Source organism: Dermacentor andersoni, chromosome 6 (genome assembly GCF_023375885.2).
Source record: "Dermacentor andersoni chromosome 6, qqDerAnde1_hic_scaffold, whole genome shotgun sequence".
In the NCBI taxonomy this organism is placed as follows: domain Eukaryota; kingdom Metazoa; phylum Arthropoda; class Arachnida; order Ixodida; family Ixodidae; genus Dermacentor; species Dermacentor andersoni.
Window position 1 is genome coordinate 155466595 of NC_092819.1, and position 18996 is coordinate 155485590.

General features: G+C 46.7%; 1 protein-coding gene across 1 annotated transcript in view; it reads right to left on the bottom strand.

Annotated features, from left to right (window-relative positions):
* The window catches only part of LOC129382783 (uncharacterized), an 82926-nt gene that overhangs the window by 46395 nt on the left and 17535 nt on the right, over positions 1 to 18996 (bottom strand). Inside the window, exon 2 of the mRNA XM_072289010.1 lies at positions 13634 to 13775. Coding sequence (XP_072145111.1) covers positions 13634 to 13775 — 142 coding nt within the window. The remainder of the gene's footprint in view (positions 1 to 13633; positions 13776 to 18996) is intronic.

Here is an 18996-nt window from a genome sequence, read left to right on the forward strand (position 1 = left end):
AGCGGCTCCCCCCCACCTCTTTTCGGTCACGCGCACACATTTGAGCACGCGAGTAATTTTTGCGATTTATCTGCAGCAGTTGCAGGAACAGATTGCGAACGTTAAGCTCAGGGTAAATTGAAAATTATGCTTACCTAAAGCACCTCCATTTTACTTACGAGGGAAATATACCAATACAGACAACCGCTTTGGTGAAGGCACTACTTTCTTTGACGGTATGCTTGTCATGGGGCGTGTAACAAATGCGAAAGATATTCTTCTTGCTTTCTAGTAGTCGTCGCAGTCAATTATCAATTTTTTCATGTTATTCTAGCGGGTGATTCAATTTATTTTATAAATAAACGTAGCAAGACTGACTGCGCAATAAAATGATATTTAATAGCTCTGTAATAAGAATGGCTTAATATAAAATGCACGAAGACTCACTCTACCACCTTGACTTGCTCTCTGGAGCCTCCAGTGCCATGGCATAAGGTGATGAAAATTGCACAAACTTGTCCACAGTTGATTTATAATTCCTGACTGAAGAGGATATATAGTGCAGGGCAACCTCCACATTACGAAGTGTCAATGCATTTTCAGAACACCCCTGGGACCGGGTCCGTCACGTACTGCGTCTTTAGCCTATTGATTCCTGACAAACTTTCGCTGCAAGTAGCCAATTGACGAAATCCGAGAGCAATTATACCGTTACGGAAACAGACTACTTGGCCATGGTTTTGGCCCAATGTTCCGTCGTTACCTGTAGGCTGCCCTTTTGATGTCGTCTTAGGCCCCCATGCACTGTATTGGCTACAACATAGAAATGTTTCTCAGGCTGCGTTGTCCTTTGGACATTTTGGTAGTATTGCAGGACTATGATATCCGCATGGTGTACTGCAGCGCACGCCAGTACTCTGACCCCGACATTCTGTCATACTCTCATTTGCCCCAGGAATACGTGCTCTTTAACCGTCTCAGTCTACCATTTATTTCATACACGTAGACACCATGGCTTCCTAGCAGGGCCACAGCCGCTGGATCGCCTCCCTGCTAGACTTTCTGTCTGACTCGCCAACACAACCGACTACTCGCGCTCTCCGCAGTCCCGTTTGCAGCTATTCGCGAAAATCTGCAGTACCGGCGCAATTATGGTTCACGTAGGAGCAGGGTTTATTTTGTGAGAAATCCGAATGGGTTTCCTTTGTAGTTTCATGCAATAATTCGGGTGGATATCAGTTTTTTTCTTCTCATGCAATTTACTCCTCCTTGCGGGCTTCTGCAAAACTCATTTGCCAAGATAAGTTAGTAAGTTCTCGTAAATTACGGTGCTTGACAAGTGGAACTATTGGCACACGTAATGCTCACCACGGCCAGCGTAAAACAAGTAGCATAGCTCACAGACCTCTGTGCGTAAGGGACGATGTTTTCATTAGTGAAAAATGTGAATAATTAAAGAGTTACTTGGTGAGCTGTCAGCGCTGTCAACTAGGAAGGGAATGTTGAGACACCTATATTTCACGTCTATTTTGAACGTTGAGGAAAATGATCCCACCAGAGGAAACTTTAAAATCTGCAGGATAATGTTCCCACAAGTAAAAAATGACAGCATTCTTGTGCGGCATCGTGGAATCATGGCCAAATTTCGAACGAAGGTACTTGTTTTGAGCAGTGGTAATAACAATTCCAGTTGCTTGATAATAAAGCACTTTTTAATACGTTGCCGACACAAGACTCCCGTGTTGCCGATGTTTCCCGCTCACTATAACGCTTTCGAGCACTCAGTTGCCATTTGTTTCTTCTTGTTGCGTTCACCTTTGGAGCAGTTTTATCATCTGCCGCACCAACTGCCCAGCTGTCCTTAATTAAGGAATTTTCAGCCAGGGCTGTCCATCACCTACGCCCTTTAACTTCGCATGCATGTCGGCAATAAGGCTGCCCCATTCGCCAGAGTTGATCTCGATGGCTTAATATAGTTATCCCCGGTGGCAGGCTAAATTCTGCTCTGTAATTGAACGACACGCTTCGAACATTGCTTACACCTTCGCCCTATATTCACGGAAGATAAACACGATCACTCGTTTAAGCGCCTGTGGTTAAGGCACCACAAGCGTCTTAAAGCTGTAGTGGCTGCTAATGAGGCGATATGAAAAATGATCAGAGAGAAAAGCTTCGAGGTGGTTGAAGCAAACGGGGAAGTGAGAAGGTGTGGTCATTTTCAGCGAAACGGGATCAACATCAATTACAGGCTTTCATGAGAAGTGGGCTGGCGACTTGCTGGTTGCGCTGTTGTTTTTAGGGGGCCGACGGGCGCTCAGGAGGCCTCAGAATAACATCGCCGTGAATAACAGAAAAAGGAGGAAAGCCAGAAAGAGAGCGCGCCATGCCATTGGCAACATAGACATGCAGGGCGGCAGAAGAACAGAAAAGTGGGCAGACATTGAGGAGCAGTTAATTAGAGGTCAAATAGGGGTGCATGCAATTGCAAAAATACACATTAGATACCCGGAAGAGCCACCAGTGATTGAGAATTTTGTTTGCGAAGGGTGCAACAGAACTAAGTCGGAAAGTAAGGGAGGGTGAGTCGGAATGCTCATCCATCAGGGAGCCAAATGGAAAAGGGTAAATTCAAAATGTCAAAAGCGTCTTTGGTTATCAGGTACAATGAGTGGGAAAAAAACTAGGCTGGGCGTTACGTGTTCTTGGACCGGAAACAATTGCACAGAAAAGAATAAAGAGTTAGTGCAATGTATAAGTGCTGTATTAAGGGTTTCGGGAATGATGGTGAAATTATCCTATTAGGTGACAAGACTGCCCACATGCAGGATTCGCATGACTGTACCGACAATAACGGGAAGTCAATGCTAGACCTTTGTGAGCAACATAACTTGGTTATCGTGAACACAGGGCCTAAATGTGAAGGGTAGATCACGTGGGAAGTGGGAAGCCGGCAAGAAACTATTATGTACCGTCTGATAACAGAAGGAATTCATGATAGGTTGAGAGAAATGGTCATTGATGAGGAAGGGTACAGGAGCATAGGTAGTAACCATGAACGCATCATTTTGAAAATGGGATATGTAGTTGGTAAAGAGAACAAGGAGTGCAAAATGGCCAGTCCAAATTTGAACTCTGTACAACTAAAAATATAGTAACTAGAGTAGAAAACGAACTTGGCAAATGGCCAAGTAAAGAGTGCGAATATAGTGAGCTTCTAAGTGTAATGACGATAGAAATACGTAAAGAGAAACACGTTCGTGGAAAAGGAAAAAAAGAAACCGAAAAGGTGGTGGAACAGGGAGATACGAGAAGCGATTGCCGAACGACAGAAAGCATCCCGAGAGCACATCCAGGTAAAGAAGGCGCAGTTGCCGCAGGATGAAATAGCCAGTAAATGGGAAATATACCGGGAGAACAAGTCAATGGTTCAAATACTGATGCGAGCAATGATAAAAGGTGAAACTCAAGGTTGGTTGTCAGAAATAGGTGAGAAAAAGAAGGGCGCAGCTCTAGAATATTTTGGAACCACATCAAATTATTAGGCAGGAAGTCAGCAGCAACACAACAACATATCCCAGCCGAAGATGGAAACAAACTGGAAGGGGAAGCGGCAATAAATTACAGCCGAAAAATAACAGTTGAATCATTCGAAGGCAATGACCAGGTTCTTTTTGAAGAAAAAAGAGCATGAAAGAGAACCATATGAACAAGGACCTGGTGCTGCCAAATTTCAACTGGAAGAAACCGAAAAGAAGATTAATGGAGGGCGCAATAAGGAACTAGCACCACAGAGTACGGAAGCTCTACTGAAAGCAGTGGAAAAAAACTTTATACCAGACAGTTTGCGACAAAGCAGAATGAATTTATTTCTAATGATAAGGGGAAGAAAAATAGCATTCACGTGTATAGACCGTTGACCATAACTTCGGTAATGGACGACCGCACGCCAAGTTTCATCCTAGACGCCAGCGCTCGTTTCTCCCCTGGCGGAATGATTTCATCTCCAACGGGTGTAGGTTTGCGCCGCCGCTTCCCTCGGCGATCGCGCCCGCGTTCAGTTCGCGCTGCGCGCGAAACGTCTCTTGTTTGCGACGGCGCCTCTTCGGATGACCGGAAATTATTATTGTGTTATTAACTGTCACGACAGCAATGTAAAAACGAAAGGGTTGATGCCACCAGTGAAATTCTGCCGATTCACAAGAAAATGGTACGAAAGAAGCAGACGACACACATGGATTACTGCGGTGCGCCGAGCGAAGTAAACAACTGGCAAACGAAGCGAGCTCGTTCATTGATCTCTCCTGAGTGTATGACGGTTTTTATATGTAACACACATGAATTTAATAATTACTCGGTACATAATCCTTTTATTCATATAAAAACTTTTAAGTTGTTCGACGAGCGCTGGTCCTGTGTTCTTTTTCGTGTTTCGTTTATGTGTGCGCTGTCCAAGAATGGAAACCACTTCTGTTGTATGCGCTAGCACCGGCCAAAGTTCACGCGTGTCGAGAAATTGAATATGTGCACGATGCATTGAACATGACCGGAGTTCATTCCCGCTTCACCACTGCACCGATTGATCGAGTTACTGGACGATACACGCCCGCGTCTTGGTCGCGCCGGCATTGCTGAAGCAGGAATGATTACTAATACTTTCAACTTCCGTCTCTTGAACACTGTTAAAAAATGGCCAAGCTGTCTACATTGCTGTTTCTATTCCATATTGTAGGGGACGCACTAGTTGTGTGCGCATGTCGTACTTGTGCTATGCAGCGATATATTTTGTTTATTTCCGCACAGTGTCGATCGAAGTCCGTTGTCGCCATCAGAGACAACACGGATTTGTAGCAAACATATTGTGAGAAACTGAAAAAATGGCTTGAGCTCGTATGTGCCGTGTGTATGTACCGCATCGTATGTGCTGACGATTTTTCCGGCGGTACATACGATGTCGTTTCCAATCACCTGCTCAGCGTCACTTACATGGTTAAGCAGACGCTGCCCTTTCGCCGCATTCCAGCCATAAAAATAATCGTCAAGCGTACCGAACTTCTTAAAGGCAAATAGAAGCGTGTACAGTCTGTTTCACACTTAGGGGAAAACTCGGAACGTATTGCATCGCGATGCGGCAAGCAATGGAGTCGTGCGGTGGCAGCAGCTCGAGCAGGCGCAGACGCTTGAGGGGCTTAGTCGTGATCTGCGTCGTCTGCTACGGTGGCGCGCGCTGGCCGCATTGTCGGGAAGCGTGCTACTGTCAGGGGCAGTGCACGTATATTTCTTCATTGTGTGTGCTACCGTAATAAGCAGCGACAAGACGCACCAAGATGTGCGCGCAACGTGTTCAGTCTTTGTTTGACTCGAAAGGAAAACAAAGCACTCAACAATGATAACTATGGGAGTCGAACACGATGAAACAAACGAATACGAATAAATGAATGTTTTAGGTTCAGACAATGAGCTGGAAATAATTTTTCTCGACAATCATTCGCTACACCAGACAGACTCTGCCCGCCGGCGGGGAATTAGACACGTCGCGCTCGGAATTTCAGTTAGTATCTCGTCATGTCCCCAGCGGCAGCGATGACAACGCTCATCCTGGAAGGCAGTGAAGTGCAGAATGACTTGATCAGTGATGAGTTCATTCGCAGCACGTCTCAGTCGCTGACGATGGTGGATCGAAGCCTATCCTCGGGCGACTGATAGAGGGGGTGGTGCGCCAGCGATACTTTCAACGAGCCCCAGACGTTTTAAATGATGTTGGCGCCCGAGGATTGAGGCGGCCACTCCAAGAGAGTGACTGCGCGCTCTTCTAGCAGTTGTTGCACAACACGAGCAGTGTGGATCGGCGACCTATCGCGTTAGAATATATAGTCGCCTTCCAGAAACGGGCCGTCAAGAATGTATGGAATCAGTACGTCGTCTATGACTGCCCTGCAGCGATGAACTTACCTTCGAGGCGTATCAGTTGGCGTCGCACAACGCATAATAAAGAATACCGGCTCATTTCACGCCGTAACGATGAGATCGGCGCCCTGCAACTGACAGTAGAACGTTTCCCGACAATGCGGCCAGCGCGCGCCGCCGTAGCAGACGACGCCGTTCAAGATCCCGCCCCTCGAGCACCTGCGCGAGCTGCTGCCGCCGCCTGACTCAAGCGCTCGCTGCATCGCGACTCAATGCGCTCCGAGTTTACCCCTAAATGTGAAACAGACTGTACGCCGCCCTTCGAAGGAAATCTCCACGCGCACACACGTAGGCACACACCGCGCGCGGCGCGAAACGTGCCCAAACACGCGCAGTGCAGGAGGCCATCAAGGCGGCGCGAACGAGAGATGGGAGAGGGGTACCACCCGCTAATAGAATTTTGCTTCGCATGCGGCGCTCTCAACGCCGGCGCAGCAGCGCCGCTCTCGGTGCCGTTCTTGTCCATATGCAGGCGACCTATGCAAGCTTTCAAATTAAAGCTGCAAGCATGGGCAGAGAATAATGCCATTTTGGGAGAACCTATGAATGGCTTCAGAATAGGTAGACGTTTGGATGATAGCCTATTTGTTCTTACCCAGTGTATTGAAATATCAAGAGTAGAAAGCAGACCGTTATATGTGGCCATTTTAGACATTACAGGACTGTATGACAACGTATACCGCAACATATTGCGGGATATTCTAGAAGGGCAAGGCTTAGGTGACGAATGTCTACAGCTTTTGATAGATATTTAGCAAGAAAATACCGTTTGCGTTGAATGGGAAGGGATGAGGAGCGGAGAGAAAGTTGATATCGACAAGGGACTGAGGCAGGGGTGCCCTTTATCCTCAGTGCTGTATATGATGTACATGGTGAAGATGGAGAGGGCGCTAGAATGAAGTAATATGGAGTCTAATCTCTTCTACAAATGGGTGGGTACAGTAGTAGAGCAGCAGCTTCAAGGATTATTTTATGTGGACGGCATTGCGTTGCTGGCTAACAAACAAAGTGATTTGCAACGTCCGGCCAATATCTGTGGACAGGAAGGCGAGAATTTAGGTCTGAAATGTAGCGTTGAAAAATAAGGTGCTACGGTTTTCAATGAAAACAGCGAACAGTGAGTAACAATACAGTTCCGGGAAATACGTCGGGTAAAAGGCTATGAATACCTTGGTATATGGATAAACGAATGCAATAGAGATGTAAACACAGGAAAAAATAATAACAGGAAAGGGGAAGAGAAATGCAGCCATAATGAAGCACAGAGTGCTATGGGGATACAATCGGTACGAGGTGCTCATAAGTATGTGGAAAGATGCAATGGTTCCAGGACATACTTCGGTAATGCGGTTGTTTGCTTGTATATGGCAGTACAATCAGGGCTCGATGGGAACCAAAGGTCAGTAGCACGCCTCGCATTGGGCGCTAACGGGAAACTACAAACGAAGCTGCGCAGAGTGAGATGGGCTGGACTAGTTTTGAAGTGAGGGAAGCTCACAGTAAAATCGATTTGAAGAAGGAGCGAGGAATATGGAAGACCGTAAATGTGCTCGGAGAGTGTTGGAGGTATCTGTACAGGAAAAACTGATTCACAGTGGCAGAAAAGAACTAGGAAGCTAACCAGCAAGTATGCGGCCTGTAAGGTGCGCAATACTGCAACAAAGAACGTCAACCGGAAAGTCAGAGAGAGAGAGAGAAAATGATAAATGAAAGGTAGGGAGGTTAACCAGGACTGAGCCCCGTTGGCTACCCTACACTTGGGAAAGGGAACGAGGGACGGAAAGAATAAAAGAAGAGAAAGTCCACTGGAGCGGAAAGTCAGAGACGCTGAAGTACTATCATGGGTGGCGGCAATAGAAAAGAAGCCTGTCATGAGTAACTACTTGAGAGGAAAAAGCGAAATCAGGAACGAAATAATTTATGATAAAACAAAGGGAAGTTCACTGCTTTTCGAAGCAAGATCGGTATGCCTGTGAACACGCATTTATAAAGCGAGATAGAATAAGGAACAAGAAGCACGTGTTTGCTGCGGTAAAGCTTGGGAAACGATGGAGCATGTTTTATTAGAATGTGAAGACGTCTGCCCAACCATCGATTTAGGCACCACTGGCCTCCTTGAAGCCCTTGGGTTCAGCTAGAGCAGGGGAAAAGGAGACATGTCCACAATAGAGATTAGTAAGAGGCGATTGGAAGATTGCTGGAAGAAAAGTAGGGAAATGACAAAATAATGGAGACGTAGAAAGGCGAAGTTCGCAATAGGTGGACAGAAAATGTGGTTATGAAAGTCCATATTGGTGTTTTTTTTAACCTTGGTAGGCTATTAGGCACTGTAGTAGCAAGAGCTTGGTGGCGCAACCCATCCATTACAGGGCTAGAGGAGCCACAGGGCTAGACGAGTCACAGGGCATAACATGGATGGATGTTACGGGCGTCCCCATTTGAACGGGGTGGTGCGTTGTGCCACCAAGCTCTTGCTGTTATATTGCCCAATGTTCTACCTAGGTTAAACAATAAAAAAAGGAAAAAAAACACTATGAACTACCACACCAAAATTTTCTGATCCCCTATTGCGAACTGTGCTTTTGTATGTCTCCGTTTTTTTGTCGTTTCCCTACTCTTCTTCCACCAATTCTCCAATCGCCTCTTACAAACGTTTATTTTTCCACTGCTCCCCCTGAACCCAAGGGCTTCAAGGAGGCCAGTGGTGCCTAAATTGACCGCTGCGCAGACGTCTTTACATTCTAATAAAAACGTGCTCCATCGTTTCCCTAGCTTTACCGCAGCAAGCACATGCTTCTTTTTCCTTCTTATATCTCGCTTTATAGGTGCGTGTTCTAAGGCATCTAGATCTCGGTCCGAAAAGGGGTGAGCTTCCTTTTGAGTTATCTTAGTTTGTTTATTTCCTGATTTCGTTTTTTTCTCTTAAGTAGTTACTCATGGCAGGCTTTTTTTTCCATTGCCGCCACCCATGAGATTATTTCAACTTTTCTGACTTTCCGTTTGACGTTCTTTGTTGCTGTGTTGCCCACCCTACAGGCCGCATACTTGCTGGTACGCTTCCTAGTTCTTTCCCTCTACTGTGAGTCAATGTTTTTCCTCTACAGATACCTCAACACTCTCCCAGCCTATTCACTTTCTTCCATATTCGTCAGTCCTTCTTAATAATCAATTTTACTGTGAGCTTCCCTCACTTCAAAACTAGGCCAGCCCATATCACCCTTCCAAGTTTCGTTTGTAGTCTTCCTGTGAGTGCCCAATGCGAGGCGTCCCACTGACCTTTGATTGCCATCGAGTCCTGGTTGTGCGCCTGATTGCATGCAAACAACCGCATTTCCAAATGTAAGTCCTAGAACCGTCACACATTTCCACATATCCCAGGGCACCGCGCACCTATTGTATCCCCATAGCGCTCTGTGTTTCATGATGGACACATTTCTTTTCCCCTCTGCTGTTATTGTCGTTTCCTGTGTTTCCATATATATTTTGCCTTCGTGTATCCATATATTAAGGTGTTTATGTTATCTACCCGAAATGTTTTTCCTGGCCTTATATTGTCCCTCTCTGCTCACTGTTTTCATTGAGTACCATAACACCTGATTTTTTCACGCTATATTCGAAGGAGAAGAAGAAGAAGAAACTTTAGTAAAGAATAGTCCGGCAGTTCTTGATGTGGTGGCCTCAGGTGACGGCTCGAAGTTCTTGGACTCGAGCGGCATCTTCGGCTTGCCGGACGGCCCAGAGGTGGTCTGCCAGCTCTGAACTTTTGATAGCCGCCTCCCAGTGGCGGCGACGCCTACGGAGAAGGTCCCCGGCGGCTCCCGCATCCGGGGCGGTGTCGGGAAGAACGGAGCTCGAGCCTTCTCCTACTCTGGCAACAGCCGCGATTCTGGACGCGTCGCTAACGGAGCTGCTTTGATTACCGTTGTTGCCGGCACACTCCCAGAGCATGTGTCGCAGCGTTGCTCTGTGTCCGCATGTTTTACACGCGTCTGTTGGATACAAACGCGGATAGCAGTGGTGCAAGATAGCGGGGCTAGGGTAGGTGTGTATCTGGAGCAAGCCTAAAGTTACGGCCTCGTTCCTGTTCAATTTATCGTGCGGTGTCGGGAATGTGCGTCTTTCGAGTCTGTAGTGTTGGTTGAGGTCTTTGAACGTGGTTAGGCGATCGCCCCACGCCCAGTGTGTTTCTTGTTGCTACCGAAATTCTGCCTTCCTGTCCACAGATATTATCCAGACTTTCCAAATCACTTCGCTTTTTAGCTAGCAACACAATGTCGTCTGCATAAAATAAACCTGGAAGCTGCTGCTCTACTACATTACCCGCCTGTTTGTATGAAAAGGTAAAGGTGACATTACTTCCTTCTAACGCCCTCTCCCTCCTCACCATGTACATCGTAAACAGCAGTGGGGATAAAGGGCACCCCTGCCTGTGTCCCTTGTTGATATGAACTTTCTCGTCGCTCCTCATCGCTTCCCATTCAACGTAAACGGTATTTTCTAGGTAAATCTTTCTCAAAAGCTGTAGACAATCGTAACCTAAGCCTTCCCTTTCCAGTATATCCCACAAAATGTTGCGGTCTACGTTGTCACAGCCTCCTGTAATGGCCACACATAACGGTGTGCTTTCTACTCTTGATATTTCAATACACTGAGTAAGAACAAATAAATTATCATCCAAGCGCCTCTCTCTTCTGAAGCCAATGTGAATTTATCCCAAAATTCCATTATTCTCTGCCCTTGCTGGTAAGTTTAATTTGATTGCAGTCATTGCTAGTATGTATACTAACGATGCAACGGTCAATGGTGTATACGAGGGAATTCTATCTTTCTCCCCCTTATCTTTATAAATTTAATTCCTTCTACTTTGTCGCCAACTGTCTTGTATTCGTCTATCTTTTAAAAATTTTTTCCACTGTATTCACCAGCGATTCTTTAATGTTTGGTCGAAGTTCACTAATCAGCCTAACGGGAACCTCGTCTAGCCCTGTGGCTGCGCGCTTAAGAATTTTCTGTACGGCTTTCTTCCAGTTCAAATTTGTCAGCACCAGTTTCTGTTCCACCTTGGTCTTCCTCGTGCTCTTTTTTTTTCTTCAAAAAAACCTCGGCATTGCCCTGTAAAGATTCGGCTGGTATTTTCGGGATGTAATTTAAAGCCGCTTTCCCTTCCAGTCGGTTTCCATCTTCGTCGAGGATATGTTCTGGTATTGTTGTTGACTTCCTGCCTAATAACTTTACGTGGTTCCAAAATAGTCTAGGTCCGGCCTTCTTTTTCTCACGTATTTCTGACAACCAATGTTCACTTTGACCTTTTATCTTGGCTTGCACAAGCATTTGAACCAGATACTCTTTCTTCCGTATATTTTCCATTTACTGGCTACTTCATCGTCTGGTGACTGCGCCTTCTAACTTCTTTGCCAGCCTGTGCTCTCGGGATGCTGTCTGTCGTTCGGCGATCGCTTCTGGTATCTCTCCCTGTTCCACCAGTTTTTTGGTTTTTCTCTGACGTTCGAGATGTCAGCGCACCTATCGCCTCAGTTGGGAGATAGCCGCAAGGACGGCATATAGCCTCTGAGATCGGAACATCACGCGAGACAACTAAAACTGTAACAAACGTGCGCTGCTTGGCGTACGCTATACTACAGCATATAGCGTACGCTATAGTTGCATACGCTAAACTAAAATCGTCTATTGACAGACAGTTACCGCGCCGCACTTAGCCCTACCTTTCACCCTCCAACCAAGAATCTCTCTCTGCCGCTATCGCAGTTCGGTTCATCGGCTCGTTTTCGACGCTTAGCAGAGGCTTCGCGCGCTAATATAGCAGGGTCACAGTCGCGTCAACGACGTTTCTCTTCGAATTTACGTTGCATCCTCCTAGGAGTGGAAAGCAGGACTCGCGGTCGAACTCCTTGCTACCGTCGCTTCGCACGTCACACATCCAATTCGCGCTTGGCGTGATTTCCGACGGGTGTAGGCAATGCTTTATTGATGGTTCGGATGCTTGTTTGGAGCCTGTTCTTTATTGAAATTGATACGTTTCCGTGTACTGTATAGGGGATTTCAATGAATGTAGGCACTGTCCGCTTTACATTGCTGGGTGCTTGTAGCCTCTGTCTTGAGGGGGTGGGAGACATTGCAAGTTTTTTTCTTCTTCCTTACGGTGGTATGAGCCCTTGCTTACGGGGCTATAAGCCATGGCTGATGATAACAATTTTTGCACCACTCCACTAGACGCCGCGTTTCTTTTTCAAGGCCATCGCGCAATGAGCCATTTAAGGCTTTCGCATTATTAAGCGGTTTCATTGTAGACTTATATTCGGTTCCACCGACGCAGCCTAGCACTACATTTCCTGCTTTAGTATATTTTCAAAGAAACAACACAGCAACATAATTAGCACCGATCTACTAACGAAGAAATTGGCTCTTCGAAAACTGCGTGGGAGAAAGGTTCCCGCCGGGTGCAAATTGTTTTCTCGTCGACTTTCATTTCCCTTTACCTTATCATTTCTACACATCAAATAAAAGCTAGAACTAACTTCCGCTATGCCTGCCGTGGCTTCCTGTCTATGCTATGTAATTGCGTTCTTGAGTCTGGCTCAAGGAAGAGTTCATACACTTCTTGGCTTAATAATGATTACTTGCCTATTGGTCTATGCTCTCAGAATGTCCTCTTCATTCATGCGCAATGCACACCTTCAGCTGAAGCCTACTTGCGACTACTTTTCACTGATACTGCGTAGCAATCAGCGGTCACAGTCTCTGCGGTAACCTCGTTGGTTTAGAAATCGAATAGTCCAATCTCCTCGCTTTTTTTCGTATTTCTTGTAGCAACGCTGTTAACGGTAATTAATGGTTAATGGTGGTTATCTTGTGGCGGCGGTGAAATGTGATGTCTGCCGGTGGACGCAGACGGCGTGGTCGGCTAAAAATGTCAATCAAGGCATTGCCAGCCGTGCAGTCTGCGTTGGAGTCCCGCAATCGCCGTACGACTACAGGGCGGCGAGGAGAACTTGTACCGAGACGCCGCCGTCAGCGAAGGCGCGGTATGCTCAGCGTGGGCGATGGCGTCCGCACCTGACGAGCCAACACTGTTGCTTGCACTGCAGCCCCGAAGCCAACATTTAACCAGCAGACCTGACTAAAGGGCTAGTTGGTTTTGCATTGCGACTATGGATGCTTAGTGCAAAGCGGCGTGCCGACACACACAAAAAAAGAACAACAACAACACCCTTATGTGTTTTATTTTGTTGCTCATGTCTGTCCACCCACTTCGTGCCAAGCTACCGAGTCGTATGGGGATACACTAAGTTCTAGTGGATCCGGGGTTTGTGGAAAGGTGTAATGGAGCCAGGCTTAAATTTCAAAATGCGGTTGTTTCCTTGGAATCTGGCTACAATCGGGACTCAGGTCAATCATGATCAGGCATGCCAGCGCTGCAGCGCGAACACCAGGATGGCAAAACTAGCAGCCAACATTGGTAAAGCCGGTTCAGAATAGAGAAAGGTCTGTTTAAGCTCGGATGCATACAGCGAAGCTCTTTAATTTGCTCGGGTATAGCTAAAAAATGCGGCGGACGTAGCGAAGCACCAGTGAAATCACAGGTGGATTTAGGACGGTAGCAACCTAGAACCCAAAGGCTTCCGAAGGGCATGAGAGCTGTCTTCGCTATCCATGATTTATAGCTAGTTACCGAGTGTCCCTTTCGCGACGATGTACCGCAAGGTGCCCGGCTGCCTTTTGCTCCACGCAACGGCCTCAGGGCAAGCGGGGCCGCTCGCTGCAGCCGCTTTCTGGTCGTCTCTCGATGATGGCAGTGGCGAGACAGGCGCAGCCTGGAGGACAGAAGAGCAGGACGATGTAGATGCTGCGACAATGTCATACTTAGTGCAACGTCTTTCTTTGTCACGCCACCGGTACCCGAAGCGGAGGATGCGTTTATTACAAGCCCCCCCCCCCCCCCCCCCCAAAAAAAAGAAAAGAAGAAGAAAGAAAACATCATTTCACAGGAAAAATCCGAACGGTATGGAATGTTGTTTTCAAAGAAAGCAAATACTTTTTTGGGGCTCTTTAGCCGGATTTCGTGAAGGTTGACGAGCGGTCGTGGTCGGACTTTCACTGCCCATACAAAAGCGCCAACGCAAAGGGCGCTTGCTTAACGGGCAAACCACGTTGCGGGTTACCTTCTTCACGGAACACTAACTATTACACCTCTTCCAAACGTACTTGCTGTCGTCCGAGAGGTGTGCGGCGCCTCAGGTTTCTATTCTGTGCTAAAGCAATTGGGGGGGGGGGGGGGGATGATCAGCCTCCTCTTTTACCGCTGCCCTCCTCCCCTGTGGTGGCTGTACGAAAGAGCTACAGGCAGCGGGAGCGGAATATAGTAAGCGCCTTCGACGCCGGAGCTCGTGTCGACCGAAACAGGATACATGACAAATCGGGTTAACATGTTTACCCTTCTGTGCCGCCATATACGAATGTGTTAATTAGCGGCTCTGGTGTCTAGAAAATCACGCAATGATACAATAAACGCTACTTCAATATCCCCACAGCAACGAAAATCCGCCAACCACATCGTTCGCTTAATAAATTGAGTAGCTCTTCAGAAGCGTTCTGCTTGTCGCTTGCACCAGAGTCGACGGTTTCTGCTCGTTTCTTTTGCGTGCCAAAAGAAATACGATACTGCGCTCACGTACCGTTTACCATCGAGTGCAACGAGCTTCATAATAATAACTACAAGACAATTTTAATACTCGCATTCATATCGAGAGGGAACTCACGCAAGCTGTCGCTGTTTGTGCCGCAAATGGGTTAGCGTAGGAGAGGAGAAACGGACACAATGCGCGACAAGCAAAGCTCGGTGCACTGTGCCCGCTGTCCTTGGACGAAATGTTCGCAACAGTAAGCAGGCCATCCGCCGCTGGAAATACGATGGACGGAACACACGCGCAATCAGTCCCGGCAACGGCTCATTGCGCGTAGTGAGAACTACGCTACGCACAAGGCAGAGAAATCCGGGACTGTGTTCATTCTCTTCACCGCGCGCCCTCAAAACGTCGTCCAAGACATTACTCGGGCGATGTTGGCCGTCGTCAGTACTGTGCGCCCACACACCTGGAACTTGTTCTACAACATGGCCTATGCTCCCCATTGTTATCAACCCCTGACCTGTTTTGTCACACAGATGGAGAAGTGGGGAGGTGCGGGCGTGAGCGCAGGGTTTGTACCAGAGGAGTTCGAGGTCTAGCACGAGGAGTGCAACGTTAGCGACCTAGACTGGCCGACTGAATCCTTAGTTTATCTTTCTTTATATGTCTCGCTGTAAATAGGATATATGTAAATAGCATATGTATAGAAAAGAAACAGTTTTATTATTTCCTTCTTGCAGCCGGAGGTTTTGGCTGCGACCAAGACCCGTCGCCTGCAGCAACAGCAACTGGTGGAAGAGTAGTCATCTCCGTGAGAGAGGTGAACGAATACGTCTAGAAAACTTGGACATTGCTCTTTTGGCATTCTGTGCGACGTCACGGCATTGCACTAGTCTAACTGAACGGTCACACATTTTTAGGTAATTATATTTCGAAATATCGGCCTAGTATAAAAAAGTTTTCAAGTAAAAGCGTCGAGAAGGTAAACCCTACTAACAACATACGCATTGACGTCACGTAGTCGTAACATTGGTGCTGCATTAAGAGCGGGCGATGCACTTAACATAACTTTGTTATATTTTAAACAATTCGAATAAAAGTTGCGCACCACGTATTTTGCCAGTTCAATGAAAAAATTAAATTATTTTTTTCTTTGAATAACAATTTATGATATCCAGAACAATATGTTATTTGTTTAATCCTTAATTGGGATAATTAATAGGAACTTTCACGGTAAAGTAAAGCAGACGGTGCGGCTTCTCGATGTTTACAGCGTGTCGTAAGATGTAAGTGGTTGTTTTAGGTCATTTTGAAGCCAAGTTGTAGGTTGCGAAAATGAGCCACAAGAAAATCCGAGGACACCTAAGCGTTTCTCATATGTTCTGGATGCGAAAACATCAAAGGCCAACTGCAACAACATATTAGACCACGTAAAAAGCCCCATTCAATATCATTTAGACGCAATAGCTTCTGTGGCAAATCTCACGCTTGAAATATAGGCGAATGCGTCACAGAGAAGTCGCTGAAATCGATGTTTTTCGTTCTTCATGTTTCATTGTCGCCCGGCGGAAGGAACGTACAGTGAAGAATGTGCAGAACCAGGGCCTGCGCTGTCTCCTTTCTCAAGACCTCCTGGAGGGGAGGCTATGTCCTTCCTTCCTTGTATTCCGTTCTGGTGTACCAGCGAACAGGTCCCGCACGTATGCTTTCCGGAGAGTAAGCAGACTTTGTTAGATGCTTCCTGCGCTCTGACAACGCGTTACGCGGCCGCGATGTTCTTTTAATGCGAAGTATTCTTTGAGTGCAGTTGGTTTTTTCTATCTGTTTGTCTACGTTCAACGGCGGGGCCTCGATGCATTCTGCCTCCGCTCGAAGAAAAGCGCACTGGGGTAGCCCAAGCTAAAAGGGCGGTATAGTTCGCCTTAATGCGGATGCGATCCACGCCTGGCGCTGTAATGCTACATCAGCGAAAACTGGACGCTTGACGGTCTAGTGTGGCTGGCGCATGAATAGAACATGCCATGTCGCAATCCGGAACAGAGTGAACAGGATGCAGCGCGTGCTAGCTTTGGTGGCCAGCAGCATGCTGTTTGGGTTCAGTGAAGCGTGCCTGTGGCGTTTGCGCCTTCGACAAAGAAGCGCTCGCTCTCTGCGCACTTATCCGTTTACGCTGAGGCAACAACTGATCGCCCCGCTGCATCGGGGCGCATGACAGAACTCATCGAAATCACCGCACCGACTGCCAGTGCAGCAGTGCCATCAGCGCCTTCGCCGAGGGAGGGGCATTATGGGAACGCTTGCATGATGAGCGGTGTCGGAACCAGCTGTGGAAGACGACGATGACGAACGCGCGAGTAGTGGCACGGGTGCGTCTACGTCGTCACGTGGTATTTTGTACATCTGCGGCCCCGCTGTCGGTTTTTCCGCTTCAGATGCCGCATAATGATTTCGCATTAAAAGGGGTGGTTCCTTCACAGACATCTCCGGCCGTGGTGGTGACCATGCGGTCAGGGGTTCCACATGGCGCTTAGTCGATAATTAACCAAATGCAATAATTAAAATGTCGACATTTCGTTTCTGCGAGCTCATCACAATTGAGAAAATAAAGCGAGCTCTCCATACAAGCCATGTGAACTTTTGTATCTAGGAAAATGCAGTCCGCTGCGAAGCGACGAAACTCGGCTATCAGAGCGCGCGAAACAGAAACTGGGAGGCTGCAGTGAGCCGAAAGCAGCGCCCCTCCAGGTGACGTTCTGGTTACGTCATCCCACAACGGGCAGGAAGCGCGCTGGGTTTGGTTCTCGTCTCTCCGCGAAAAGCCTTCATCTGAAACCTGTTATATCTTTATAGAATTGAACGCGTTTCGTAATCTGTGAGGGCTGTGTTTATATTGGTTACTCTTCGGAAACTTATCAATCATGCCATTATTGGCGTGACAATACTTTGTCGAGTGTCGCTTCCCTAAAAGAAGCCTATTTTCTATACTGATTAAGTCACTGTACCGTCCAGCCTCTACACGATAACACGTTAGTTTGTACAACATATAGTAAGGTATTGACGGCCTAATTCATTCTCAACTGATGCTTCCTATTATACAACAGGCAAAGATAAAGTGATCTCATAAAGTGATAGATGATCTGAAGCCTAGATTTTTATCGAACATGGACAGGCACATCTGCAAAACTATGTTCGAAGCGCGAAATATTACCAACTTTCTCATTTAGTACGTTTATGGCGCCTCCGGTTATCTTTCCCTGTAACTCGCCTGTAGCTAGGCAACAGTACTTTCTGAATATGCCGTGCGTGGAGTGTGCAGGTGAAGGATCATATTTATTTATTATTTATTCATGTTACCCCTAAAGGCCCTCATGGGGAGGATATCACACAGGGGGGGGGGGGGGAGGAGGCGACACAATCAATAATAACGCTTTACACATTTGAAAGACGCGCAATACATAGAGCAAAAATTTTAAAAAGAACAGCAATGATAACATGAAGTATAATACAAAAGGGCAAAGCAAACAAAAGAGCAGTCAACAAAATATTATACCACATTTCTATCGCCGCGAAGTAAATTTATTTATTTATCCATTTATTCATAATGCCCACAGCGCCTAAGTTGCATTAAAGTGGATGGGGGGCAGTGTATATAATACATAATATTACGAACATTGAAGCAGGATACAATAAATGTTTGAGCATGGAATATAGCTAAGCGGGCAATATTAGTCCTCAATGCAAAAGACGCGAGCGTACACATTCAAAGCGCCGCAGCCCGAAGCTGGCGTTCTCAGTAATATTCACAACAGCTGATGGTAGACGATTCCAGTCACGGATCGTTTGGGGTAAAAAATAAATCTTTCAGCAGTTCAGTCCGGCTCTGGTATTCGCGTACCTTGTGCGCATGGTACAAAGGGCTGGGCACATAATGAAGTCCTAGAATGTACCTATCGGGGGTCTATGCCAGCCCTAGAAATATAGATGGTGTGGAAGAACTTTCGTCGTAATTTTTCCCTTCTTTCTTAGAGCATCTCCCGCCTCATTGTCTGCTTTGCAGCAGTCTGCTGTAATTATCTGAAACATATCGTACTCCAAGATTTTGCACTTTCTCAATTTTATCCTCGTCAATGTTTGTTGCAGGATCCCAGACAGTACAACCATATCCTAGGATAGAGCTTACATATGTTTTGTATAACAGATCACGAGCTTGTTTCGCAAAGACCTTGGTGTTCCGTCGCAAGAAACCCAACATTTTGCCCGCTTTTCCCGCGATGTGGTCAATTAGATAGTGCCAAGGCATGGGTCGTGTAAGGTATATTCCTAAATACTTGAATTATAGAAGACTGCCCAAGCAGGATTCAATTATGTAGTAGGTCTGGCTCTGTATCGTTGTGTTTTTTTGTGTGTG